The sequence below is a fragment of the Pleurodeles waltl genome, chromosome 1_2 (assembly GCF_031143425.1).
Source record: "Pleurodeles waltl isolate 20211129_DDA chromosome 1_2, aPleWal1.hap1.20221129, whole genome shotgun sequence".
NCBI lineage: Eukaryota > Metazoa > Chordata > Amphibia > Caudata > Salamandridae > Pleurodeles > Pleurodeles waltl.
Window position 1 is genome coordinate 335,587,092 of NC_090437.1, and position 27,796 is coordinate 335,614,887.

At 45.9% G+C, this 27,796-nt stretch overlaps 1 protein-coding gene across 2 annotated transcripts in view; it reads right to left on the reverse strand.

The window, feature by feature from the left end:
- Nucleotides 1-27,796, reverse strand: part of DENND4C (DENN domain containing 4C) — a 1,359,979-nt gene that overhangs the window by 214,863 nt on the left and 1,117,320 nt on the right. For both annotated transcript variants that reach the window (XM_069239287.1, XM_069239298.1), the window contains exon 25: nt 20,513-20,696. In XM_069239287.1, coding sequence (XP_069095388.1) covers nt 20,513-20,696 — 184 coding nt within the window. The remainder of the gene's footprint in view (nt 1-20,512; nt 20,697-27,796) is intronic.

A 27,796-nucleotide genomic window follows, 5' to 3' on the forward strand; every position in this document is an offset into this window, starting at 1 on the left:
GGGGGCAAGACGTGCAAGCCAACTGTCTAGGCCCTGTGCACTATTTTCGTCTCTAGCTGTATAAAGGCCATCGTAATAAGTCTTAAAGGCATCATTTATCTCTGGTTAGGCATGCATTGGCTGATACCGCTCCATGTTAAAGTGTAGAAACAGAGTACCCATACTTCCCCAACTAATCAGCCAGGCCAACATCCTCCCTGCTTTATCGTGTTTAGCATGGACTCTTGCAATATAGTCCCTGTAGTCATACTCCCTCAGTTTATTCACGATCGACATCAGCTTTTCACTTTCCACTGCTATGTGTTCTCAGGACCTATAGCTCATTATCAGCTCCCTCTCAACTGCATTTAACAACTGCTCTTGCTTACTAATATCTGCCTGAAGAACGAGTTACTTACCTTCGGTAACGACTTTTCTGGTGGATACATTAGCTACCTGTGGATTCCTCACGTATTGAATACTCCCATTGCGCCAGCATTCGATGGAAATCTTCTTCCTAGCTTCTGCACGTCGACGAGGACGTCACAATTGCCCACGCGACGCCGTCTGACATCATACAGGCAATAAGAGGTCCTTGCCGACGTCAGTACCAACATTTTTTACGTGCCTGAGACTAATAGGCCATTGAGATAAATAATCAAATTACAATATTTAATGACATTCAAGATAAATACATCATTTCAAGAACTTAAGATATTTATTTTTTTTAATAAATAAATACACAAATAAATATATATACAGTATATGTACAAGTCCTCAAAAACCAAGAGGAGAACAACCAAGAATAACTTGGTTAGACCAGACAGGCAACGGGGAGGCGGGTGGGACTGTGAGGAATCCACAGGTAGCTAATGTATCCACCAGAAAAGTCTTTACTTAAGGTAAGTAACTTGTTCTTCTGATGGATACAGCTACCTGCGGATTCCTCACGTATTGAATAGAGTCCCAAAGCAGTACTGCACTCGGTGATGGGTGCCTGAATGGTCAAACCAAGAAATCCTGCAGCACTGACCGTGCAAAATGGCCATCCCTCCTAACCTCAGAGTCCAAGCAGTAATGCTTCGCAAAAGTGTGGAGGGATGACCAAGTTGCAGCCTTTCAGATGTCGACCACAGGAACACCCCTAGCCAAGGCCGAAGAGGCCGACTTAGCTCTGGTGGAATGAGCTCTTATACCATCAGGGGGTTCCTTCTTTGCTAAAGAGTAACACATTTAAATGCAAAGAATGACCCACCTGGAGAGTGTTCTCTTGTGGACTGCCTTTCCTCTCCTCTTTCCCACGTACCCGATGAAGAGCTGATCCACCAGCCTGAAAACCCTCGTTCTGTCCACATAAAAGCTTAGAGCTCTCCTCAGGTCTAAGCGCTGTAGTCTCTCTTCTTCTTTCGAAGGATGAGGCGGAGGATAAAACAAGGAAAGAGTAATCGTTTTGGCCATATGAAAGGGTGAAACAACCTTCGGTAGGAAAGCAGCCTTGGTCCTCAACACCACCTTATCCCCATAAAAAGATGTGCAAGGGGGTTTGACAGATAGAGCCTGCAGCTCACTTACTCTTCTTGCGGAAGTAATTGCAACAAGGAAAACAGTCTTTAGGACCAATAAGCTTAAGGGGCAAGAATGCATAGGCTCAAATGGGGTACCCATAAGAAAAGTCAGAACCATGTTTAAATCCCACTGAGGCATAATGAAAGGAGTGGGAGGAAATTTGTTAATAAGACCTTTTAAAAATCTAAGTACTATAGGGGATTTGAATAGAGAAGGCTGGTCCGGAAGACACAGAAAGGCTGAGAGGGCAGATAAATATCCCTTGACTGTAGTCAACTGCACAACCCCTCTGTGCCAGAGACAGTGCAAAAGACAAGATATCTGATAAGTGAGCACGTAAGGGATCAATTTGTCTCTCTCCACACCAAATCACAAATTTAGCCCACCTATTAGCATAGATAGATTTAGTGGAGTGTCGCCTGGCCGATAAGATAATATCCACTACATCAGGCGGGAGAGAAAAGGAACTCAGGTTGCCCCATTCAATCTCCAGGCATGAAGGTGCAGGCTATGGAGGTGGGGGTGTAGAACCTGCCCCTTCGAGAGGAGGTCTGCCCTGAGAGGGAGACGGAGCGGAGGGCACAGTGAGAGTTGGAGAAGGTCCGAGTACCATACCCTCCTTGGCCAATCCGGAGCTATTAAGATGACTTGGGCCCGGTCTTGGCGAATTTTCCTCAAAACTCGAGGAATCAAGGGTATGGGGGGAAACGCATAAATCAACTGGTCGCACCAGGTCATCTGAAACGCGTCCCCCAATGCTCCTTGTACCGGATACTGGAGGCTGCAAAATAACGGGCAGTGCGAGTTCTCCCGGGTGGCAAACAGATCTATCCGAGGAAACCCCCACATCTGGAAGATTAGACGGACTTGATCCGGATGGAGACGCCACTCGTAATCGGTCGAGAAATGGCGACTGAGAGCATCCGCACGCACGTTCAAGACTCCGGCCAGATGATTTGCTACCAAACAAATCTGATGGTCCTTTGCCCAGGACCAAAGCCGTAGAGCTTCTCTCCAGAGAAGGTACGACCCTACTCCTCCCTGCTTGTTTATATACACCACATCGCGGTAGTATTGTCCGTCAGGACCTGAACCGACTGACCGCAAAGGGACGGGAGGAAGGCCTTGAGTGCAAGACGTACAGCCCGCAACTCCAACAGTTTTATATGAAACATCTGTTCTACTGGAGACCAAAGACCTTTGATCTCCAGGTCCCCCAGATGAGCTCCCCACCCTAGAGTGGAAGCATCCGTTATTACTGTGGTCACCGGCGGAGGTTGCGAGAACGGCCTTCCTTGGGAAAGATTGCCGTCCGCAATCCACCATTTTAAATCCGCAGCAGCGTCCCCGGAGATCCTTACTGATCCTTCGAGATCCCCTTTGTGTTGAGACCACTGCTTCCGGAGGCACCACTGAAGAGCCCTCGTGTGCCAGCGAGCGTGAGTGACCAGCAGAATGCAAGAAGCAAACAGACCGAGCAGGCGTAGGACCTTGAGGACCGGAATGACCGCTCCACTTTGAAACATTGGAACCAACGCCTGAATGTCCTGAATCCGCTGAGGCGGAGGAAAGGCGTGACTCAATGTTGTATCCAGTACTGCCCCTATGAACAGGAGGCGCTGAGAGGGCTCTAGGTGAGATTTGTGTACATTCACTGAAAAACCCAGGTCGAACAACAACTGGGTTGTCGACTGAAGGTGAGGCAGCACGAGCTCCGGAGACTTGGCTTTGATCAACCAGTCGTCCAGGTAAGGAAAAACTGCTATCCTCTTCCTTCTGAGCTCTGCCGCAACCACCGACATCACCTTTGTGAAGACTCGGGGTGCTGAAGTAAGACCAAACAGGAGGACCGCAAACTGATAGTGCTGCGACCCCACCACAAACCGGAGATACTTCCTGTGCGACTTGAGTATCGGGATATGAAAGTAAGCATCCTGCAAGTCGACAGACACCATCCAATCTCCATCGTTCAGCGCCAAAATCACCTGAGCTAGGGTCAGCATCTTGAACTTTTCCTGTTTGAGGAACCAATTCAAGATCCTCAGGTCCAGGATTGGCCTCAACCGACCATCCTTCTTGGGGGATCAGGAAGTATCTTGAGTAACAACCCTGACCCCTTTCCTGCTCTGGAACCAACTCCACCGCACCCTTTGAAAGGAGGACTTGACTCCTGTTCTAGCAAAAGGAGATGCTCTTCTGAACAGTAGGAAGGGCGGGGCTGGATGGGGGGCGGAAAGTCCCGAAAGGGTAGGGCATAGCCTTTCCTCACAATGCTGGTAACCCAGGAGACTGATGATATGACCTCCCACTTGTGGAGAAAGTTCAATAACCTCCCCCCTACAGGAGTGGAGTGAGAAGGAATTGGCGGAAGTCTAAGGCTGCTTCCCATGCTGCACCCCTCCAGAGGAAGAGGAAGAGGCAGAGTGCTGCCGAGTGGCTCCCCTGGTGCGGACTCTACCCCTCCCCCTGTAAGATCTATAGGAGAGAGCAGAGGTGGGTTGATGCTGGAATTTTCCTCGAAAGGAGGAGGAGGAACCACGACCAAATCCTTGAAACCTCCTAAAAAATCTGGAGGAAGCAGAAGAAGAGGCTTGCAAGCCCAAGGACTTGGCAGTGGCCCTACTCTCCTTGAACCTCTCTAGAGCTGAATCAGCCTTGGCGCCAAAAAGCCTATCGCCATCAAAAGGAAGGTCCAAGAGGGTCGATTGTACATCAGAAGAAAATCCAGAGCTACGAAGCCAGGCTTGCCTCCTCGTAGCCACAGCAGTACCCATAGCTCTAGCAACAGAGTCGGTCGTATCTAACCCAGATTGAATAACCTGGGTTGCCGCTGCTTGAGTATCAGAAACCAGGCTCAATAATTCTTGAGGCACCTCAGTATGCGTCGACTTAATCTCGTCCATCAGGGCGTAAATGTATCTCCCTAAAATGCACGTAGCATTGGTGGATTTCAAAGCCATGCTACATGACGAGAAAGCCTTCTTTGATGATATGTCCATTTTTTTAGAGTCTCTATCTGAGGGCACAGCTGGAAAGGATCCTGGAGCAGATCGGGCTGAGCAAGAAGCCTGAACCACTAGGCTTTCAGGTGTTGGGTGCCTGGAAAGGAAGCCTGGGTCAGCAGGCGCAACTCAATATCTCCGAGCCACAGACCTATTCACCGCCGAAGATGACACTGGCTTCTTCCAGATTTCCATGATGGGCTCCAACAGTGCCTCATTAAAAGGCAAAAGTGGCTCTGCAGTTGTTGAGGCAGGGTGCAACACTTCTGTCAAGATGTTTGGCTTGGGCTCAGACACCGACAAAGGGAGATCCAAAAAGTGAGCCGCTTTTCTGATGCCGAATGAAAAGTCGCCGCCTCCTCCGTGTACTCTCCAGGTGACGACAAGTCCCATTCTGGAGAGGTGTTCAGACCACTAGCCGTGTCCAAGCCATGGAGATCTTCACGAGAGTCCTCAATCTCCCCTTCCTCCAATGTCTGTCTCCGATATTCTTGCTCTTCAAGGAGGCGAAGAGCAAGCCTCCTCGAATGCAGTCTCTCCTCTATCCTCGGCGTTGACATGGCGTCAGCAGATGTCGAAGCTTGACGCCGCTCCTGGGATCCATCAGACGCCGGATCTAACGGCAACATGGATGTCTTCGGCACCGAACGAGGAGTAGGACGGACAGAAGACTGTTCCGGGGCCGGTGGAGGTCTACTCCGCGTCGCTGGCTGAGACACTGACGCCACAGGAGCCAACGCCACAGGCGCCGACACCAGCGCTGAGCCAAAGGGCCTGAAGGACCAGCCGGTCCACCACCTGGAGCCATCTGTTGGAAGATGGAGAACATCGCATTCAAGAATGCAGAACTATCGGCTCCAGGGGCCGGGAAAGCCGGGTACTGAGGTGCCTGGGTCGAAGGAGACATCGACGCCGGTCCCGACGTCTGCATGGTCGGAGAAAACCTCCGAGGCCGAGGAACCTCGAACACCGAATGAGGATTAATAGGTGACATTGGTGAAGCCGGGGAAGTCGGAGATGCTAACGGCGTCGGCGGCTGGGGAGAGACGGTGGGACTAACTTCCCAAGTCTTCCGACGTCGAGTCGAAGGTGACCTCGATCGAGATCTCTCCCTACTCGACCGGCGCCGAGATTCTCGACGACGCCGGGAGTCCCGATGACGCTGATGCGACTTCGGTGAAGACGACTTGCGGTGATGTCTTTTCTCCTTCTTTTTTGATTTCGCAAAAAAAGCTTGGCCTCACGTTCTTTTAAGGCCTTTGGATTCATACGTTGACAAGAATCGCACTTTCAACGTCGTGGTAGGAACTAAGACACCACAAACAGTCAGAATGTGGGTCCGTAACCGACATTTTGCCACCGCACTCGTTGCAGGGCTTGAATCCTGACTTTCTTTGCGTCATTGTAATGTCTCAAAGCAAAAACACTGTAACTACGTCGAGTAGCAACAGTAGCTCCCTCGAAGATAACCGTTTCGAGTGGCACGGAAAAAAGGGAACTGACGTCGGCGAGGACCTCTTATTGCCTGTATGACGTCAGACGGCGTCGCGTGGGCAATTGTGACGTCCTCGTCGACGTGCAGAAGCTAGGAAGAAGATTTCCGTTGAATGCTGGCGCAATGGGAGTTTTCAATACATGAGGAATCCACAGGTAGCTACTGTATCCATCAGAAGCTGTGCTTTCACCGCAATCCTGGAAGCAATGCAATGCCCCCTTGTCACTATTTTGAAGGCCCCACATTCCATTAACCTGAAGGATGTTTTTTCAGGTAAATAGTCAGCAATAACCTTTCACCAAACCACCAAAAATATTTTTCTCAAGTAACGCTACGTTAAGCCTCCAGGTTGGTATGATTTGAGCCTCCCAGAAGGGTGGGAGGTGGGGACTAGTCCCATTGCATCGTAATGAACGATGGATGGGGTCTGAGTAAGTCCTGGCTAGATAATCAACATGACCTTTACCTGCATTAGTGGGCAACAGACAAATTCATCCAACCAGATTTGGAGATCATGGAAGTGTGAATAATAGGAGTATTTCTACCCACTGGGGTTGTTGGTCATCCAACTATCCACTATGTCCTACCATGCCATCTACTTGCCAAAAGCTTTAGTTAGCCGCAGCAGCCCAGGTATGAGAAAGCAGAGGATGAGATCTGTCTACCTCCACATCCGTTATGCAACTGACCGCCCCCCCCCCCCATACCCCTGTAAATAATTTTTGGGAATCCCAGTGCTGCAGTCATGGGATATGACACCCTCTCTAAAAATGCCAACTGATCCACATTCAGGGCACAAACATTGATCAAGGCAATATCTCAGCCCTTCAGCCCACTCATCATCACACATACCTCCCCTTCCAAGTCAATTAAGTTTGTCAGAGGTTTGAAAGGTGTACCCTGTCTCACTCAGATCAATGTCCCATGGGCAAACACTGAGTAGGTAGTATAATGCATAAAGTCCTGTCATCTCTTTTGCAACACTGGTCCCCTCAGTCTGTGTGAAGTGTTTCTCCCAAAGGAATGCTATGTTTGCTTCCCATATCCTAAAGCATGCTTGCGCAGTACAGCCTTCTTTGCGAGAGTTGCTACCCAGCACATTCCACATCAATAAGAATTTGTCCTAGCGATTGTGTCATTGTAGGTATCAGTCAAAAACACCCATAAGCCCTAGAGTGAAGGCCCCCCCAGGTAAATGCCCCACACCATTATCTAGCTCCCCACTCCAATAAAATGTGCAACATTAAACAACTTATTTATAGAGGTAACAAATGCAATGTTCCACATCATCTCGCTCTCAGGGCTGTGATGACAGGCCCCATGCCCAAACTAGCAATGAATAAAACTATCTCTGGAACTGAGGTGATGCCAGTATTCCTTTCACCATCAGTTGCTAGGTGGAAGAAGCAAGAAATATAGAGCCACTAACAGTTGCAGTGGCTGGCAGGTCCCCAGCCGCCCAACAACCCCATTACAGTTCACATGAGTTACGTAAATTTCAATCTAAGCCACCCCAGGTACCTAAAGTCCAATGTAAATGTCAGCCATCATGGGTTTGCACTAAATGTTTAAATCTGCCATGCCAGGTGTTAGGCTAGGTGATACAGAATCAGTGTTGGAGTTTCCTATGCTCTCATACTCAATAGCAGAGTCTTTGTCTGTATGGAAAGTTTCATTTGTAGATCTACTTGAGTTAATCATAGACACCAAAGCTACCAACCACTCTCCATCTAAGCCTGTCACCTTTTAAAGCACATCCACCCTGCCTCTGTGAGCTTTCTTTTATGCGCTAGTGTCCTGCCAAGACCCTTTATCGGCAAACCTTGGCCTTCAGCATCATAGTTTTCGATCCAGCATGATGCCTTGGAGGACACTGAGAAGAAAAACATCTTCCCCTCCACCTGGACCCTTAAGGGAGCTGGAAACAGCAATGCCTAGTGTAAACCCAACTTGTGTAAGATACCTTAGGACTGGACTAACATTGAGTATTCCAGGGAATATGGAACCATTGCATTGCCTACTGCGAATGGTCAAGCTGTCACGCCATGCCACAAAAGGCAGTCTCTGTCCCGGAAATGTAGTAATCTCGATAGCGCATGCTGCAACAGGGCCATGGGCCTGGGGGTCATGCCAGTACTCTGTGTTTGTTCAAGTGTGAAGAATTTGAAGAGGCCCTCCTGCACCACTTTCTCCTGTAGCCTGTCCTGCTAAAAAAAAAAAAAAACACCTTTGTATTCCCTTTATTTTTTCCAGACAGGGGAGTTACTCTTACATTGTTGCAAACAGCTCAGCCTTCTTGGTTGTCCACCCTAGATTCCAACAATTGCAGTTTCTCCATCACAGGTATCAGTTGCTGTCACTGCTGGAGACCGCTCCGTCACTGCTGCCTTGAATTTTGATTCTAGTTTTAACATCTTCCTCTGGTTGTCTTTCACTAGGTCCACTTTCACCGCTATTGAGTTATTTTGCTTTCCAGCAAGCGTCTGGTTGGGCTTATGACGTCAAGTTTATCTGTGGGTGCCTGCTCACCAGAGACCGGCCCAGACCCGCCTTCCGCCACCAATGCACTGCCACTGTTATCATTCTTGGGTTTTTAGGTCCCCCTTCTTCCCACATAGCTCCAGGCAGTCATACGTTGCGATCCTTGCTCAAAGAGCAGGTTAGTAGCGCTACATGAATGCCAGCCTAGGTGGATCCCAGAGTGCTATACCTCACAATCAGTGGCGGACCCCTTTCAGAGCTCTGCGTAGTAATCTAAATGGCCAACTCAGTCCTATCACACCGTTGTGCACCTTCAGGGGAACCCACCAGCCAGGTGAGTAGGAGGTACAGGCAGCAAGGTGCAATAAAAAAATTAAAGTGCAACACTAACCTTAATGGGGTAACACAGGGTCAGCTTACAATTGATGAAATAACACTCAGACTCCGGTACATGCTGAGGTGCCAACAAATGTCATTTATATATAGGGGGACCAGCCACTGGCCCTGAGCACATCACTCATCAAAGGCCACTTCTTTTCTCTGGGCTTCGCCCTGGTGTGCAGCAATGCTCAACCTCACAGCTCCAGGTCGACTGCGCTCTGCCATGGTTGGGGCCCTAAATGTGGTGTGACCCACCAGGCACATCAGTCCTTCACCTCAGTTTGTTGCGCTCTTGATGCTACCCCTTAACTTGCTTTGGGTCATCGTCTCAACCCACAGCCTGACATACCTGCTCAGAAGCGGTCAATTCTCATACGAGGGGGACATGGCCTTTATGTGATATGCCCTCCAGGAAGCCCCTCCCGCACAGTGATTGCAGCTCTTCATCAAAATCTGTCCCCCAGCGTAATCTCCTATACATTCCTTTGGATGTCGGGCACTGGCTTTAGTAGCTTGGAAGATACACTTCAGCAGAAAGTCTAATTAGAAACCAATCTAAAAAATGAAAAAGTCCAACACCATATATAGCATGTATTTTATGGTGAGTGTTATTGTTTTATTCTGGCGGAGTCTTATTAGGTGATCATATTTCTCTGTATGCTTATAATCCCATTACTACATGCATGTTTTGTTTATTAAATATGTATATATTGTTTTAACTGCTACACCGACTGCACCACACCTGCACAGCTTGCACTACAGACATCGTTACCCATGCCTATCAGTACTCCCCCTTCCAAAACTTCCTCACTACTGAATTACCTGCTCACAAACCACCATCACATTAATTATGTGTTTATTTTATTATGAATCTTGTCATCTACAGCAGCGAAATGTTCCTTTTAGTCATAAAATTCGGAGCTGGTGTTCTTTTTGTCTTTATAATAGTTCCTACACATACTGTGTATACTAGGACAGGATTTTGATTTTAAAATAAATCTTTACCGTATATCCATTGTTTCCTAGTGTTCTTGAGTGTGCCTTTTCAATATGAAAGCGAGTTTGGGTCATCCCGGATGGCATTTTATTTAACTGAAAACACTCCAGTACTGTTCAGTGAGTTGTGGGTTGATTGCAGACCAATTGGCTTTCTGACTCATGTTGGCACACTGAAAAAGTCCTTACTACCAGGGGGTATAGAAAGCCCGTTTCTGGGCCATGTTCTGGACGATCCAGAAAACGTATTAAACTTCTCTACCTGCACTTCATCAGCAACTAGCAGCAATCTACAACAAACTTCAAGACAGTTAAGTAAGTGAATTTTTCCCAAGTACTAACACTATTTCTCTTTTACGGGCTTACCTCTGTGATCGCCTTGTAACATTATTTATTACTAAGGTGGATGAAATCAGAAATAAAGATTTCCCTGAAAATGTACCAAGTTCAACTTGTAGGGCCAGCAGTCCTTCCTTCGTGGAATACATTGTTTTTGGTCGTGAGTCTAGAATCATATATTTCTTTATTCAATTGTAGATACAATCATAAAAGTGAATAAAATAAAATTAAAAAACAATCACACATACATTCATGTACCAGCTTAAAAATAATAAAATATTATCAACAATAAGATGCATTAGATGATCCCTTATATCACATCAGAATAAACCGGAACTGGACCGTCTAGATCCAAAAGTAGCAAGAGGAAAACATGAAACAGCAATAAGAATGTGCACTTTCGGCAAGAGCTGCAGACACATAAGCGCCGCGCGAGCTTGTGCAAAGTTCGGCGCTTTGAGTAATGGGAGAAGGACTCGCTTCCCAGGCACACAAATATCTGCACAGCAACACAAAACGTAGGGTATTCGGTGGAGACACATTGTCACAGCCACAGGACGAGACCAACCACTCGGGCTGGCTAGAAGATGATATAACAAGTTAAACCTGAATCGTACCCACCACAGATATGTCCCTTTCATTGGATAGGAGGGAATGGTAAGGCTCCATACCCTGAACAGTTTTCAACAATAGACGACCCCGTACCAAAGGGTTCACAAGCTTTAAGTGTTCATGTTGTGTTAAAGCACATTCAACAAACAAGTCCCTTACCTTTTTAAGCTCCGAGGGGCTCAGGGAGTAATAGCTGTAAAACATATCTGCCCTCCCCAAGCTGGTAAAAGCTGTCTTCATATAGGCAGCCCAAGGGATTTTATACATGTGATCGAGGGATATAAGCAAACCAACAGAATTAATCTGTTTAACTGAGAGCCGTCCCCAGTCCATATCTTGATCCAGCACTGTCTAAGGCCTGAGAGCAACAAGGTCGCTGATATATCTAACACCCATCTCCTCATGAAGAGAGGCCGGGGTACTTTGTGGGACCCGCAGAAAACACCTTAAGAAAATATTTTCTGCGAGTTGAATCTTATTGATCATTTTATAACCCCAAACTTTGCTGCACCTTACAGATGCACTTGGACTTGAAAAGCTTGATTAGGGTGTCCAGTGGCCTCAATCCCAGCCTCTAAGCAAAGGCAGCTACTGACCCAGTGGTCCTGACCACATCACAAACTTGGTCCTCAGTCTTAAGACATACTGTGTGAATTAAAATCTGGAACACCTTCAGATCCATTCCTGGACAGCTACTTAAGGGAGGGAAGGGAGAGAGAGAGGGGGGGGAGGGTGTGTGGGTGTGTGTGGGTGTGTGTGTGATGGATGGCTGTAGGAAGTTGGCTCTGTATATACTATTTCAAAGTAAGAAATAGTGTGCACAGAGTCCAAGGGTTCCCCTTAGAGGTAAGATAGTGGCAAAAGTAGATACTTCTAATGCTCTATTTTGTGGTAGAGTGGTCGAGCAGTAGGCTTATCATAGGGTAGTGTTAAGCATTTGTTGTAGACACACAGGCAATAAATGAGGAACACACACTCAAAGACTTACTCCAGGCCAATAGGTTTTTATATTGAAAAATATATCTTCTTAGTTTATTTTAAGAACCACAGGTTCAAGATTTACAAGTAATACTTTAAATGTAAGGAACTTCACTTAGATACTTTAGGAACTTTGAAAACAATATCATGTACAGTCTTTGTAAAAATGGCAATAAGCTATTTTCAAAGTAGACAGTGCAAAAATCAACAGTTCCTGGGGGAGGTAAGTAAAGGTTAGTTTTGAAGGTAAGTAAAACACTTACAAGTCTCAGGTTTGGAGCATAGGCAGCCCACCGTTGGGGGTTCAAGGCAACCCCAAAGTTACCACACCAGCAGCTCAGGGCCGGTCAGGTGCAGAGGTCAAGGAGGTGCCCAAAACACATAAGCGCCTATGGGAAAAAGGGGTGCTCCGGTTCCGTCTGCCCGCAGGTAAGTACTTGCGTCCTCAGGGGGCAGACCAGGGGGGTTTTGTAGAGCACCGGGGGGGACACAAGAAGGCACAGAAAGTACACCCTCAGCAGCACAGGGGAGGCCGGGTGCAGTGTGCAAACAGGAGGGACCCAGGGGTCACTTCAACGATGCAGGCAGGCACAGGGGGGGGGGACTCAGGGGGGTCGTCTCTGGTTACTCACAGGCTCTCAGTCGCCAGGGAGTCCTCCATGAGGTGTTTGTTTTCTGCAGGTCGAGCCAGGGGCGTCATGTGCAGAGTGTGAAGTCTCACGCTTCCGGCGGGAAACGTGTAGTCTTTGAAAGTTGCTTCTTTGTTGCAAAGAAGTTGCAGGTTTTGAACAGGGGCCGCTGTTCACAGGAGTTTCTTGGTCCTGTAGTCCAGGGCAGTACTCAGAGGCTTCAGAGGTCGCTGGTCCCTGTCGGATGCTGGAGCAGGTTTTCGAAGTTGGAGACAGGCCGGTAGGGCTGGGGCCAAATCAGTTGTCGTCTTCCTTCTTCTCTGCAGGCTTGTAGGTCAGCAGTCCTTCTTTCTTCAGTTTGCAGGAATCTAGTTTCCTAGTTTCTGGGGTGCCCCTAAATACTGAATTTAGGGGGGTGTTTAGGTCTGGGAGGGCAGAAGCCAATGGCTACTGTCCTGGAGGGTGGCTACACCCTCTTTGTGTCTCCTCCATGTGGGGAGGGGGGCACATCCCTAATCCTATTGGGGGAATCCTCCAAAATCAAGATGGAGGATTTCTATAGGCAGGGGTCACCTCAGCTAAGGACACCTTAGGGGCTGTCCTGCCTGGTGGGTGACTCCTCCTTGTTGTCTCATTTTCTCCCCCTGAACTTGCCGCCAAAAGTGGGGGCTGTGTCCAGGGGGCGGGCATCTCCACTAGCTGGAGTGCCCTGGGGCATTGTAACATGAAGCTTGAGCCTTTGAGGCTCACTGCTAGGTGTTACAGTTCCCTGCAGGGGGAGGTGCTAAGCATCTCCACCCAGTGCAGGCTTTGTTTCTAGCCTCAGAGAGCACAAAGGCTCTCATCCCAGGGGGTCAGAAACTCGTCTCTCAGCAGCAGGCTGGCACCGACCAGTCAGTCCTGCACTGAAGGATTGGGTAAAATACAGGGGGCATCTCTAAGATGCCCTCTGTGTGCATTTTTTTAATAAACCCAACACTGGCATCAGTGTGGGTTTATTAGTCTGAGAAGTTTGATACCAAACTTCCCAGTATTCAGTGTAGCCATTATGGAGCTGTGGAGTTCGTTTTTGGCAAACTCCCAGACCATATACTTAATATGGCAACACTGTACTTACAATGTTTAAGAATAGACTTAGACACTGTAGGGGCATATTGCTCATGCAGCTATGCCCTCACCTGTGGTATAGTGCACCCTGCCATAGGGATGTAAGGCCTGGTAGAGGGGTGACTTACCTATGCCACAGGCAGCATTTTGTGTGCATGGCATCCTGAGGGGAATGCCATGTCGACTTTGCCTTTTTTTCCCCACCAACACACACAATCTGCAATGGTAGTGTGCATGCGTTAGGTGAGGGGTCCCTAAGGGTGGCACAACATATGCTGCAGCACCTTAGGGACCTTCCCTGGTCACAGGGCCCTTGGTACCACTGGTACCTTTTACAAGGGCCTTATCTCTGTGCCAGGGGTGTGCCAATTGTGGGAACAATGGTACATTTTAGGTAAAAACACTGGTGCTGGGGCCTGGTTAGCAGGGTCCCAGCACACTTCTCAGTCAAGTCAGCATCAGTACCAGGAAAAAAGTGTGGGGTAACTACAACAGGGAGCCATTTCCTTACCATGGCCTTGTGTATTAGGCAGAATGACTTAAATATCCTTTTCGGAACTGGGAGTCAAAGCAGCATGTCTAAGGCTGAGGAGGTGGAGTCATATCTAGGCCATCCAAAAGCTAATCTAGCAGATGCAGTTGGATGTGCTGAAGCTTCTTCAATACTACCAGAGGGGCTACCAAGAAAAGGGAATTCCTTAAAAAAGGAAACCAAGATTTTTTTAAATGCCTTTGCAGGGCTTGGTGTAGCAACCCAAGAGGAAGGCCAGAAAGTAGATGTAACAGATCTGGCATGAGAAGTTTGAAGAATCCGAACTACCTCAGTGTTGTCAGAGTTGAACTTCAAGGCACTAAGTCACAGTTCAGAAGTGAACGCTGTCATGCACTGACAGACCGTTTTAAGAGAGGCCCACCATGTTCAGTCCAAGGTGATGATCAATTGGGTAACATCTGCATAGGTCATGTAGGTGACACTGTAAAACCTGACCAAGATTACCACAGGAGGGATGTATATGTTAAACAGAGTCTGACTTAATGCAGACCCATGGGGGACACCTTGACTCTGTGCTCTATATGCAGACACATGGGGAGGTAGATAGACAGACTGCTTGGTGTCTATCCTCAGGACAGGATTTACATCACAGATATAAGGGTGGCTTAGATGACAATGCCTTCAGCTCTCTGACTCTGTGGGCAGATTTAATGGCCACACGGGAGGCTGTTTTTAATGTTAGAAGCCTGAGAGGACAATTGTGAAGAGACTTAAAATGAGAACACATGAGGTAATTAAAGAAATGCAGATATTACAAACAAATAACCTTGGAGGGCCCCCAAAGCAGGGACCTTCTGGGCCAAAGAAAGTATAAACAAAAAGACCTCAGAAAAAGGGCCAGAGAAGGGGTCAAGAGACTCGTCTGTGCACCATGCCACAAATTTGTTCCATCGACAGGCGAATGCTGTTTTGGTAGGGAGACGCCTGGGTGACAAGATAACAGTACAGACTTTGGGCTGAAGGTCAAAAGTTGGCAACTGCCACTGCTTAATCTCCACGCAAGAAGGCCGAGACTGGAGAGGTCTGGGTGGAGAACCCTCGCCCTGCTGCTGCAACAGAAGATCCTCCCGAAGAGGCAATCTGATCGGAGGATCGATGACCACACTCAATAGCTTGGGATACCGGACTTTTTGTGCCCAGTCCAGAGCCACAAGGATTACTTGGGCCTGGTTGTTCTTGATCTTCTTAGGACCTTTTGGCAGAAGTTCCACTCAAGACAGAAAGCGTTGCTGAGCAAGTGCCACCCTGGAAACTCCAACGCACAAACTGCTGATATTGTACGTTCACTGCGGAGGCGTACAGATGTAACCAAGGCTCTCCCTACTGCTGAAAGAGACCTTGCGCCACCTCCGGATGGAGACCCCATTCGTGATCGACCAAGCATTGTTTCTCGGTATGTTCACTCTGGTGTTCATAGAGCCAGCCAGGTGCTGAACCACCCCCGATGTTACAGCCATTTCCAGAGGTGCAGAACCTCCTGACAAAGGGTCCATGACCCCACCCAGGCTTGCCTGTTGCAGTACCACATGGCGGTGGTGTGGTCCATGAACACCTACGCTACTTTCCCTTTAAGAGAGCGAAGGAATGCTTTCAATGTCAGTTTGGTTGCTCTTTGGTCCAAAAGACGGATGTGGAGCCCGGACTCTGTAGAGGCCAGATGCCCCCAATCTCCGCCTCTCCCATGTGGCAGCCCCATCAGAGGAATGATGCATCTCTCACTAATGTCAGATCTGGTTGGGGAAGTGAGAGGGATCTCTCTCTGACTCATTCGCGGTTCAAGAGACACCACTGTAGGTCTTTTGCAGTTCACTCTGAAGTCTGGACCATGTCGGAGAGATTTACCTGATGCTGCTCCCAGTGGAACTTTACATCCCAATGCAGAGCCCGCATATGGAATCTGGCATGTGGCACCAGTAGGATGCAAGAGGCCATGAGACCCAGCAGCCTCAATGTCATTCTCACCAAAATTCAGGATTGAGGCTGAAACATCTGTATCATATCCTTAATATCCTAGACTCGCCACTCTGGAAGGCAAGGCCAAAAATGCACCGTGTCTAGAACAGCTCTGATGAAAGGCAGCGCCTGAGATGGAGTCGGTGTGACCTCAAAATATTTATAGGGAAGCCCAGCGAATGCAGGAGCTACGCCACAGTCTAGTGGTACGAGACGACACCTTGGGGTGAGCCCGACTTCAACAGCTAGTCGTCAAGGTAGGGGCAGACTGAAACCCCTGACCTGTGCAGAGGAGCTGCGACCACCGCCATCACCTTGGCAAACACCTGAGGGGCACTGGTAAGGCATAAGGTGAGCACAGTGAATTGAAAATGCTTGTGGCCCACCGTGAACCGCAAGTAACGTTTGATGGTAAGAGGGGCGGCAATATGGAAATAGGCGTCCTGTAAGTCCAACGGTATCATTCAGTCTCCTGGTTCTAGGGCTTATAGAACCTGAGCCAGAGTGAGCATATTGAACTTCTCCTTTTTGAGTAACAGATTGACGGACCGAAGGTCCAGGATAGGGCAGAAGCCCTTGTCCTTTTTAGACACCAGAAAGTAGCGGAAATAACAACCACATCCTACTTCTGGTACAAGGACCCTCCCTTTGCTGTAACCTCCTCACGGAGAAGTGCCCAGTGATCATCCGCCATACGATCATAGAATGGTGGCATAGACGGAGGGGTAGTGTCAAAGGGTAGGTAGTAGCCCCTTCGCACAATTTGCAAAACTCACCTGTGACGTGATGGACTGCCAGCAGGGCAGGTGATGGTGAATCCTGACTCTGCCCGGTCCCTGCTGGGGACACATCAGAGAACAAAGGGTTGGAGGCTGCTGCGGGTGGTAGGCTGGAGGGGTGGTGAGAGGAGAGTGGGGGGGCTTGGCAGGACCGCTGGCTCCACGACCCAGGAGGACATTGGATCCCACTTCCACGGTCACACAGAATCTGGGCAGTATGCGCAGCACAGTGGCTGGAGAGGAACGGATGTTGTTGGGCGCCCCCTCTGTGGCCACAAAAGGGAAGAAAAGCAGACTGAGGGGGGAGATGGGCAGCTACGAGGCCCAAGGACATGGCCGTATTCTGGGACCCCTTAAAGCGCTCGAACACAGAGTCTGCTTTGTCTCCATCAAAGGGCATGTCCATAAGGGTGGATTGGACATCCCCCAAAAAGCCAGATGTCCTCAACCAGGCGTGGCGCCTCAAGGCCACCATCGATGCAACTGATCTACCTAATGAGTCGGTCGTATCCAGCCCACATCATATTGTGAACTTCACTGTATCTCTCCCATCACCAACAGCTTGGGAGAGAATAGCCAAGGGCCTCCTCTGAGCTGTGGCAATGCCTGCACAACCATGTCCCATAAAGTATGGATGCAAAGGTCCAAAAGGCAGGAAGTGTTCACGGACAGCAAAGCCAGGCTGGAGGAAGAAAACATCATCTTCCCAGGATGATCCAGCCTCTTGGATTCCCTATTCAGGGGTGAGGAAGGGAATACGCCTGGGGACATGGAAGCTTTGATAACCACGTTTTCAGGCGTTGGGTGTTGCGTCAGAAATAGTGGGTAATTTGGAGCAGGTCTATGGTGGCGGCCAATTGTTCTGTTCACAAGAGTCCCTTTCCTAGGTTTGGACCAGATCCTGAGCAGGGCATCAATGAGGGTTTCATTAAAAGGCAAAAGGGGTTCATAAGTGGAAGCTTCAGGCTGAAGCACCTCTGTCAGGAGGCTAGCCCTGACTGCCCCTGAAAGTAGCTCGAGGCTCAGGACCTTGGCCGCTCTTCTCACCATCATTGAGTAGGATGCTACCACCTCCATAGCCATAGTATTGTGAGAAAGCATGCCAGTGTCATGGGAAGTGTCCATACCACTTGCCACACCCAGGTCTATCCGCCAGTTCATGGGACCTTTCAGCTGGTATTCCAAAGGGTCCAGCGACCCATCTCAATCCTCACCATACCCCAACCCAAGAGAAAAGGGTCAGGATCCAACCTTGGGAACAAGCTAACTGTTGAAGTCGAAATCAACGTCACATGATGCTGGCCGGGCTCCATGTCGGACACGGCAACGAGGATGGGTTTGACGCAACCCGGGGACACAGGTGATGTTGGGAGCATGGACACCAGAACTGGTGTCGGGGAAGGTAGAGATGGTAGGACCAACGCCTGTTCAGATCCAAGAACAGATCCATAGGTGCAACCTGTAGCCAAGGTCGAAGCTGCCGGCACAGAACCAGAGGGGGCCCCTTCTGACCCAGCGGAACCTCAAGATGCTCTTACGGACTGCCCAAATATGAGGTGCACATTTACTCACGCATATAACTCATGGAGGATGATGCTCCTTTTCCATCGTCTCACTGCCCGACGGACAGGGTGAAGTCGAAGAACGCTTGTTCTTCTGCCTCGACTTACCTGACCGTCCCAATGATTCAGAGTGGGACGATGAAGAATGGGGGCTCCGAGACTGTTCTGAGGACCTTCCATCTGACGAAAAGTGACGCAGAGCCAGGCCGCAATGATCTTTAGGGACAGCACCCTCTAAGCTTTTGGATTCATAACTAGGCACTTGGAACCCCAACTTCGGGTCATAGATGTGCACCAGACACCACAGGCACACACGAAGTGCGGAACCGTCACAGACATCGCCCGATGACTGGATCCACAGGGTGTGAGCCCAGTCTTATGTGACGACATCTTGTGAAAACACTCAAAAATTGACAAAAAGTCGAAAAAGACCAGTCAAAAAGTGACTGAGGGTTAGCTATTCTTCAGATCTGCGCTGGCTGGCGCGTAAAGAAAATAAATGTCAGTGCACCGGGGTGGCACATATATAGGTCCGCAACGTCATATCCAGTGCGCACAGCGCCAGCCAAGGACGCAGAGCCAACTTGACATCACCTGACAACATGCAGGGGTACTGCTTGAGAAAAATCTCCAGATCCAGAATGATACATGGGGAATCCGCCACTAAAAGTCTCTATCAGATTCACCAATACAGAAAGTATTTAGAAGTTATTTCCTGGCTGCTGTACATGAAGTGTTCTAACATTAACACAGGGGAACAAAAGACAAACAAATCTGCTTTAAATTTGCAATCCTCACTGTATGCTGAACACAGCAGGTTGGTCACTCTGTGACAATAGGTCTAGATGAGATTAAAACAATAAAAAGTTACAGAACAGCAAAGCAACGAGCCCGGATGATCTTCCCACTGAGCATTGAAATCTCTATTTAAACAAAGAATCACATCCTTTCATACAATATGCGAGCAGCCCTGTTTATACCAAAGGTGCAGTCGGTTAATCACGGCACAAGAGCTAAATGATATTATTTTGCAAGCCAAACAAAGACCCCAAATAGAGACCATTATCTACATTAATTAGTGAAAATGCATTTATAAAGTACTTGCAGTGCACTTCCAGAAAATGCATGGTGATCTAATCAATGAAGATCATTTAGCTTTTGTCAGGTGATAATTTACTGGAAATGGTCCGGCCTGAACTGCCAAGCCAGGCCCTCCCTGAACTGGAACACAAGCAACCCAGGTCAAGTTTCGTCCTTTTCATGGGCTCACCAGCCAGGTACAGCTTGGTTACTGTGACAGTGTGCAAAGGACCTGCATACTTTCATACATCAAGCCCATAGTTCTTCAATTATAAGCTAAAATCAGAAAGAGTCAGCTCATTTGTGATAGCACCTAAAGGTGGGAGCAAGCATTAGGCATTTGGCTTCAAAGAGAAAGTCAACATAAGGACCAAGTTTATCTCCGTGAAAGATAGATGCATAAACGCATTACCGGACATGGAATAAGAGCTTTAATTCAATGTGTCTTAATTATAGCAATGAAAGTAGCCATCTCTGATGCAACTGGGACAAACTTGTCTTTTCAGGTACCAGAATAGCACTACATTGAGATTAGGAGTCTTTGGAGTTTACCCATTAAAGTTACTGGGAGGCTCAAATAGAGAGCACTCCATCAGATATAAAACCACTGTCCAGGATTAGATGGTTAATCTGAGAGAGGGAAGCATGACAAAGTTAATAGACATCAAGAGCTGATTTCAGACACAAGAGCTAGTTTTTAATCAATCTGAAGTCCACATCCTTCACCACTTTGACAAGGACAACAAAGAGAGGTCCCCATGTCACCTTGCCAACCACTGGAGTGGACACTGATTTTGTAAGCACTTGATGTGTGAAACATATTGCTCGTCTTAACATGGATGTCAATAAAGGTTGTTTAAGCAACTACTACAAAGCATACAAAATAACATGATTAAACTGGTTTACAATCAGAAATGAAGAAATAAACATACATTGTATATAGACAGCCTTAAAGTAACGGTACAAAACAAAAATTTTGTCACATCATGTTCTTTAAACAATATAGGAAAAAATACATACTTGCTTGGTACTGCTGTTTCCCGGCATCACCGCTGCTGTTGCTACTGCCTAAACTAGTATTACTTTGCATGAGTTCTCTTGCTGGGTATCCCAGGGCAGCTGTTCTAGAAGATGGTGGACTTTCTTCAAACAAATTATCTTCCAATCCAGAAGGAAAGTTGAAATCATTCCGTTGACCATCATCCTTTGTTTGAATATGAGGAATATGTTGTTACAAGAACAATTATAAATTTACATATGCATTACTTCATTTTATTACCAACAGATAAACATAAAATGCAATAATCTATCAGTATTAAATTAAAGACATCCACATGGAAAAGCATACGAGACAAGTGGGACAAAATTATTATTTTATTTTTTTTGCAACAGAAATTTATGACGTCTGAATTGAGGCCAAGTGGATATCCCAGCACACATCTCACGTATGACCTCTCTACCATGCTCCAGTCATGTTTTCTTTACAGCAGTTCTTGATTATCAACAACTATCACAGGTGCCTGGTAATTCATTTGGGGAAGAGGCAGAAAAGGACCAATTACCCAACAAAGCTGTTGCAGTACTGGAGCCTCTTTATATTTACCAACTTGTTAGCAACTCCAGTAATATACACAGAAAAAAACTATACCATCAGAGAAAACCTACCTGCTTTAACTAGAGTCGTGTCCCCCCCCACATATCCCATAATCTATGAGTATACCTCCGGTTTGATTCAGAGTAATCAAAAGTAAGACGTGTACAACAGAAAACATAATAAAATGGCATTGGAAATCTGAAAAAATAAAACCCTTTAAGATTAAGAGATTACGCACAGCAAGAATTTAAAGTCACATTTCATTAGTACCCTACATTTTAGACATGACCATTCCCTCATTTCTGTACAAAATTGGAATTAATAAAATATCCTGTATCAGTCCCGGGTAACCAAAGGTTCTGCTTACACATTTTAAATAATAAACAATAATGTAATTAACATGTAGAAATAATGTGTAGGCCTCAGATGAAAAGCTGTATTTTAAAAGCAAGTGAGAGAACTAGGCTCTCATAATTATAAGTGTTACTTATGAAAAGACGCAGTATGCATTTTTCTTTTACAAACCCTGACCTAGGTCAGAAAAGTGAAATATTATTCAGAAAAGTGGACTTGCTGAGAAATGTATAATTTAATAGAAAATGTTAGATTCGACCTTTCCATAGGCATAGTTTTCCTAAAATATAATAATGCATTAAAATGTTTAGTTAATTTCCATAGAATGTTTCACATGAACAATGAGGGTTGTTAGTTTAGACAGATGAGAAACCCACTACCTAATGGAGTAACGTAGAAGCCTAATCATGAACTGTAGTTGTCTTATTTTGAGTGAATGCTGGGAATCTTTCTGAGACTTGCAAAATGGTTCATAAAATGTTCGATTATAAAGTTTAGCCTATGTGAGCCATTTTTTCTTGACTGCTTGGACAACTGAAACTTTCCTCTTCGCCATGATGACACTGTCTAATGACTGGAACAACTTGGTTGAATCACAAATATGAGACTATTATATTTCCTGAAACAGGCTGTTCACATGCTAGGACACTCCTGCCAGATTCCAGACTCTCTGCAGAGCCCTTTGCATATGCTTTTCAGATTCAATTTGAGAGACCCCTATTATTTCCCGTGCCTGAGTCCATTCTGCTCTGAGACTCTGAGTTTCTTGAAACTCTCTTTATGGAAAGTTCTGTTTTGATTAATAATTGAGATGTATTGCTAAACGTTTCATGCTTTCACCTCTCGAATTTAGATCTGTTTATGGGTTCTTACTGAAGCTTTTTTCTCATCCTCCTTAGCTTAGAATTGGGAATTTTCCTTTATGATATGTGCTGTTCCGATATTAATGATTTGTATTGATTACTACTACTTGATTATTTTAATGCTGAACAATAAAGATTTACTTATCAAGAGATTTTAAGTAAAGCTTTGAAACTTGCACCAACCCTCATTATTGACTCCCAAAGACTGAAATTGAAACTGTGGTAAATAAGCGGATTTGAGTTTCAGCTCCTGGTTACTCTCAACTATGAACAAGGTCCGTTGACTGGGCCCAGATGAGAAAGCAAGGACTTCATGTCTGGATGAGTTGGTAAGATGTATTTCTTTAACTAAATATTTACTTAAAGTCCCAGCTCCACCAAAGTTGGTAGCGAGAGGACTGTTTACGTAATGAGAAAGAGGAGATGTAGTAATTGAAAAAATGCCCCAAGATAGATAAATGTCCTTGGTCCCATTGGCCAAAGCCCCAGAAGACTGAATGTATTTTCTTTCAAAGACGGTTGCTGAATTGGAGTTGTATCAATAGGTTTATGCGTCAAAATTGTCATTAATTACTAAGGTTGCATAATGGTCTTGGTTAATGCTTACTGAATGACTTGTTGAAGGTTATGAACTGCTGATGCTTATACGCTTGTGTCAAAGAAGATCAAGAGGTTACTTGACTAAGAAGTAGTATAAGATCCCGGGATAGACTAACAGAGTTGATTCATGGTTGTCTTGTTCCCTAATGATTTGTGGTGCAGGTTGTGAGACATCGACTGTACTTTTGAAACAGGGACAGTAACAATTTGTTGTGATTGAACTAATATTGTTCAATGCTAGCGGAACCTGAAGCGCAAAGGTGACACTGCATTGATTCCAGTGATTTCTCGCTGGTCAAGATTTCATTGGTCCGCGTCACAACTCTTTTGACTGAAAAAGTCTGACGGTATGAAAACCTTCTAAGGTTATTACAGCACAGCCAGTAGATATGTGCATACTGAATGCTCCAATCAATACTGTCCCAAATGTGGTACCTCAAGGAGCTGTTGAAGGAATACCTACTTTAGAGTTTATACTGACCACAGAATTCACAGATAGTTGTAGGACACTGCCACAGACTGTTCAATCATTAGTGGAAGGAAGAATTGTCTTTACGACACGGACACCACAAGGTGAGGCAAATTTGTTTGAAGATGGGATTTCCTCCCCATGGTTTGAAGAAGCTGCCAAAACAAGTGCAAGGATGGAGAATGCAGAAAGCCCAGGTACTACTCGTGGAGAGAGAGACCACTAAATGTTCAAAGATTGAAAATAGCATTGGAAGAAATAAACAGAGGATGCTTGGATCTAGAACACATGAATTAATACCAAGAAAAAGAGCCGACAGTTGTGCACAGAAATTACTAGGAGATCTGCAACTGTACATGACAAATTGACTGAATTAGCAAACAAATCTGATTTTGATCTCTCAAAAAGCAACTCATTGCAGAAAAGTTTCAAAGTACATTTGGATGATGAATCAATTGAGACAATGGGTTCTTTAGGAATGTGATTGCACAATATTGAATTTGAGATGTGTTTGCAGATGAAGTGTGTTTGAGAAATTAGAAAGAAAATGGGCAAAAAAAAAATGAACCAACAGAGGTGGCTGAAGTAAAGAGAAAGACACCTCCATGTTTCCCAGATGATGCAGAAGTTTCAACTTATTCATTAAGAGAAATAACAGGTATGTTCATGTGCCTTTGAGTAATGGAGATCTTGCAGCATTTACAATTTCCCCAAGTTGAGAGACAATCCAATGCAGTTGTACACAAAGTTGAAAGGTTTGTTAAGATTTCGAAAATGTTGTGGACGGATTTGAATACTTTCTTTGACATTGCTGTTCTGAATGATTTGTGGTCTGAATGTATAATTGCTGTACATTGGCCAAATCCAGAACCATTGAGAGATTCTCGCACTAATGCACCACTATCCTACTATGATGGATAAGTATAATAAGGTAATTATATTTCTGAAAGGCAGAGTTCTTCCAATGGGCTGGGTTTCTGTGAGGTTCAACAGGATTCAGCAGGAGGTGAAAGAGTGTGCATGAGTATTATGAGAAGTTGTTGAAAGCATTTGAGCAGCATACAGGTCAAACGCATCTTGAGTCGAATGATGTGGAATACTTTATTTTGCAGTTGTTCTAGGATTGAGACCTGGGATTAGTCAGCATATGCAGCAGAATGTGGTTTGTTGGCAGACAAAGTCACTGGATGAAATTCTGAAATACACAAAGTACTTTAGTGATGAACAGGAGATAAAGCTTAAGGAAAAGTTTATGCTGGCACAGATGTAAATGGCTCAGAAGGATTTTCAGAATCGGCCACTTGCAGGGAATGTTGGTGCAATTGCAAGGTGTCAGTTTTCAGAATGGCATGCAAAGAGTTGGGTTTCAAGCTGGACCACAAGATGTTCAAGAAGGTATGGTTCCTTCGCATGGTAGAGGCCAAGGAGTGGCAAATGATCCAGATACTGGTGTAGATGTTATAACGTTGAAGAAAATGACTCCTTGTGATTTTTGTAACAAGATGGGGCATTGGAAGAGGGAGTGTAGGTTCAATTCAGATGCAATGAATGCTAATAATCAAATGCAACGAGGGAATCAGATTGAAATGCAGAATGTGCCTGTTCAGTAAAAGCAAGGGCCAATGCAAACTCAAGTTCCAATGACCAGATCCCAAAGCCCCTATGGGTCAACATAATGTGAGTAATCCTATAATTAGTATGGCTCAGATGCCCAGAGTAAATAAAAACCCATTTCAGGTCCAGAATCAAGATGCGCTTTAACAGGTACCCATGCTAGACAGTAGGAGCTTTGACGCTAGTAAGTAACAATGATGGCGCCGCAGGGAGGGGAGGCAGTTTAGGTGCTTAGTGCCATGCCATCCTAGAGGTAGAAAATGAGATAAATAGCCTCCAACCAATATTTCTTATTCACACCAGAGCTACCTGTCCACGGTTTCAATGACCAGATCCCAAAGCCCCTATGGGTCAACATAATGCGAGTAATCCTATAATTAGTATGGCTCAGATGCCCAGAGTAAATGAAAACCCATTTCAGGTCCAGAATCAAAATGCGCTTTAACAGGTACCCATGCTAGACAGTAGGAGCTTTGACGCTAATAAGTAACAATGATGGTGCGGCAGGGAGGGGAGGCAGTTTAGGTGCTTAGCGCCATCTTAGAGGTAGAAAATGAGATAAATGGCCACCAACCAATATTTCTTATTCACACCAGAGCTACCTGTCCACTGTTATAACAGCAGAAGCCCCAGACCTACCCCTCTCGGGAAAGAAGTTACAGATAAACAGATTACAAATCCAGTTTCATAAGACGTCCCTGAAAAAACAGGTTAATTCAAAGAAAATCACGAGCTTGTTGTGTGTGGTTCGAGTTTTGTAAACCTACTAGGACATGATTTATTGTGCAAGTTAGATTGCACAATCTATTGTACCCATAATGGATTGGAGTTCCAGACTCATGATGTGAATGTTGCGTTCAAGATAGCTCAACAAGATACTTTAGGGCTTTACCAAATGAGAACTGTACAAGAACTGCCCCCCTGGTTTGAGGGAAACTACAAATCCAGAAGTGTGGGATTTCACAGGTAAAGACATCGGACTAATTAAAGGGGTAGAACTAGTCCGTATTACAGTAAAGCCAAATGCAACTCTCCCAAGAACACAACCATATCCTCTGACCCCAGAAATAGTGGCAGGAATAACACCAATAAATGAGTACATGTTCAAGACAGGGATTTTGAGGGAAATGGTCAAGAGTCCTTGCAACTCACCAATTATGGGTTTATAGAAGTCCCAGGGAAAATGTAGAATAGTTCATAATTTGAGAAAGATTAATGAAATCGTAAACCCATGTTATCCTGTGGTACCAAATCAGGCTACTATATTTTATCAAATGTCGTGCACAGCAAAAGATTCACAGTCGTAGATATGTGTCAGGCTTTCTTTTCGATTTCATTGCATGAGGATAGCCAATTCATATTCTCATTTGTGGTTTGAGTGAGTTTTGGCATGGTGCAGAGTCACACAAGGGTATACTCAACATCCTTCAATCTTTAGTCAGATTCTAAAGAAAAATCTGGAAGCACTCAGATGCCTTATAACTCGGTCCTTGTGTAGTACACTGATGGCCTGCTTATGGCATCAAGCACAAGAGAAGCTTGTAAACAGGATACCATTGAGCTCCTAAACCACCTAGCTGAGACTCAACAAAGTGGCCCTGAGTAAATTGCAATACTGTCAAAAAGAAGTCCAGTATTTGGGACGTATCATTGAAAAAGGAATGAGAAAAGTGTCACGAGAGAGAGTGGAGGCTATTCTAAGAATGGGTCCTCAAAAAACTCGGAGAAGCCAGAATGTTTGTGGGAGTGGTTGGCTACAGTAGACAGGGGATACCTAACTTTTTCTTAGTGGCTAAGCTTTTACTGAGGCAGGCACAGAGAGATGTGCCTGATCTACTTCCATGGGATGTATGTATGCAAGCTTTCCTAGAGCTGAGAGAATGTCTCTGCTGTGCCCCGGCACTAGGAATACAAGCTTATACCAAGATGTTTACTCTGTGTTGCAGTGAGAGGGAGACCCGCGCTCTCTCAGTGCTTACTAAATTACATAGTGAAGCAAGAAGGAATGTGGCCTATTTTTCCAAATACCCTTGGCCCCATGGTCGCAGGGCTGCCTGGTTGTCTGAAATAAGTAGTGGCTGTCAGCAAAAGTCTGAAGAGGTGTGAAAGCAAACAAATGTAACATCCTTTTACTGTTATGGTCCCTCACTCTGTGGAGATTTTGCTGACCAGAACCAAAACCCAACATGCAACAAACTTCAGTCTTACTAAATATGAGCAACAAATTCTTGCGTCCAATATTGTGACTCTGAAAAGGTGTCAGGTCCTGAATACCAGCATCTTGCTCACCCTGCCTGAGATTATATATGTCTGATGATTTTGAACATGATTGTCTTGATGTCACAGATTTACGCACCAAGAAAATGCCAGACCTAAAAGATGAGCCATTAATACTTCTTTGTTGATGGCTCATGTTTAAGAACAAATGATGGTTCCCTGAGAGCATCTTATGCTGTCTGTACAATTCACAAGATGTAAGAAGCCTCCTGGTTTCAAGGAGTTACCTCAGCACAAGTTGCAGAAATAATCGGCCCTACCACAGCTTGCAGCTTAATAGCCCAAATAAGAATGACTATATTTACAGATAGTCAGTATGGCTTTAGTGAGGTCCATGACTTGAGTCCGTTACGATCACAAATAGGTTTCATGACATGTTCCGGTTTGCCTATAAGGAGTGGCAAACATGTGAGATGGATGTTAGATGCTCTGCAACTCCCAACTGAAACTGCTGCTGCTAAATGTGCAGCTTACATGAGTGACAATGGTTATGTCACTGTTTCCAACAGATATGCAGACGAGATAGCACATTA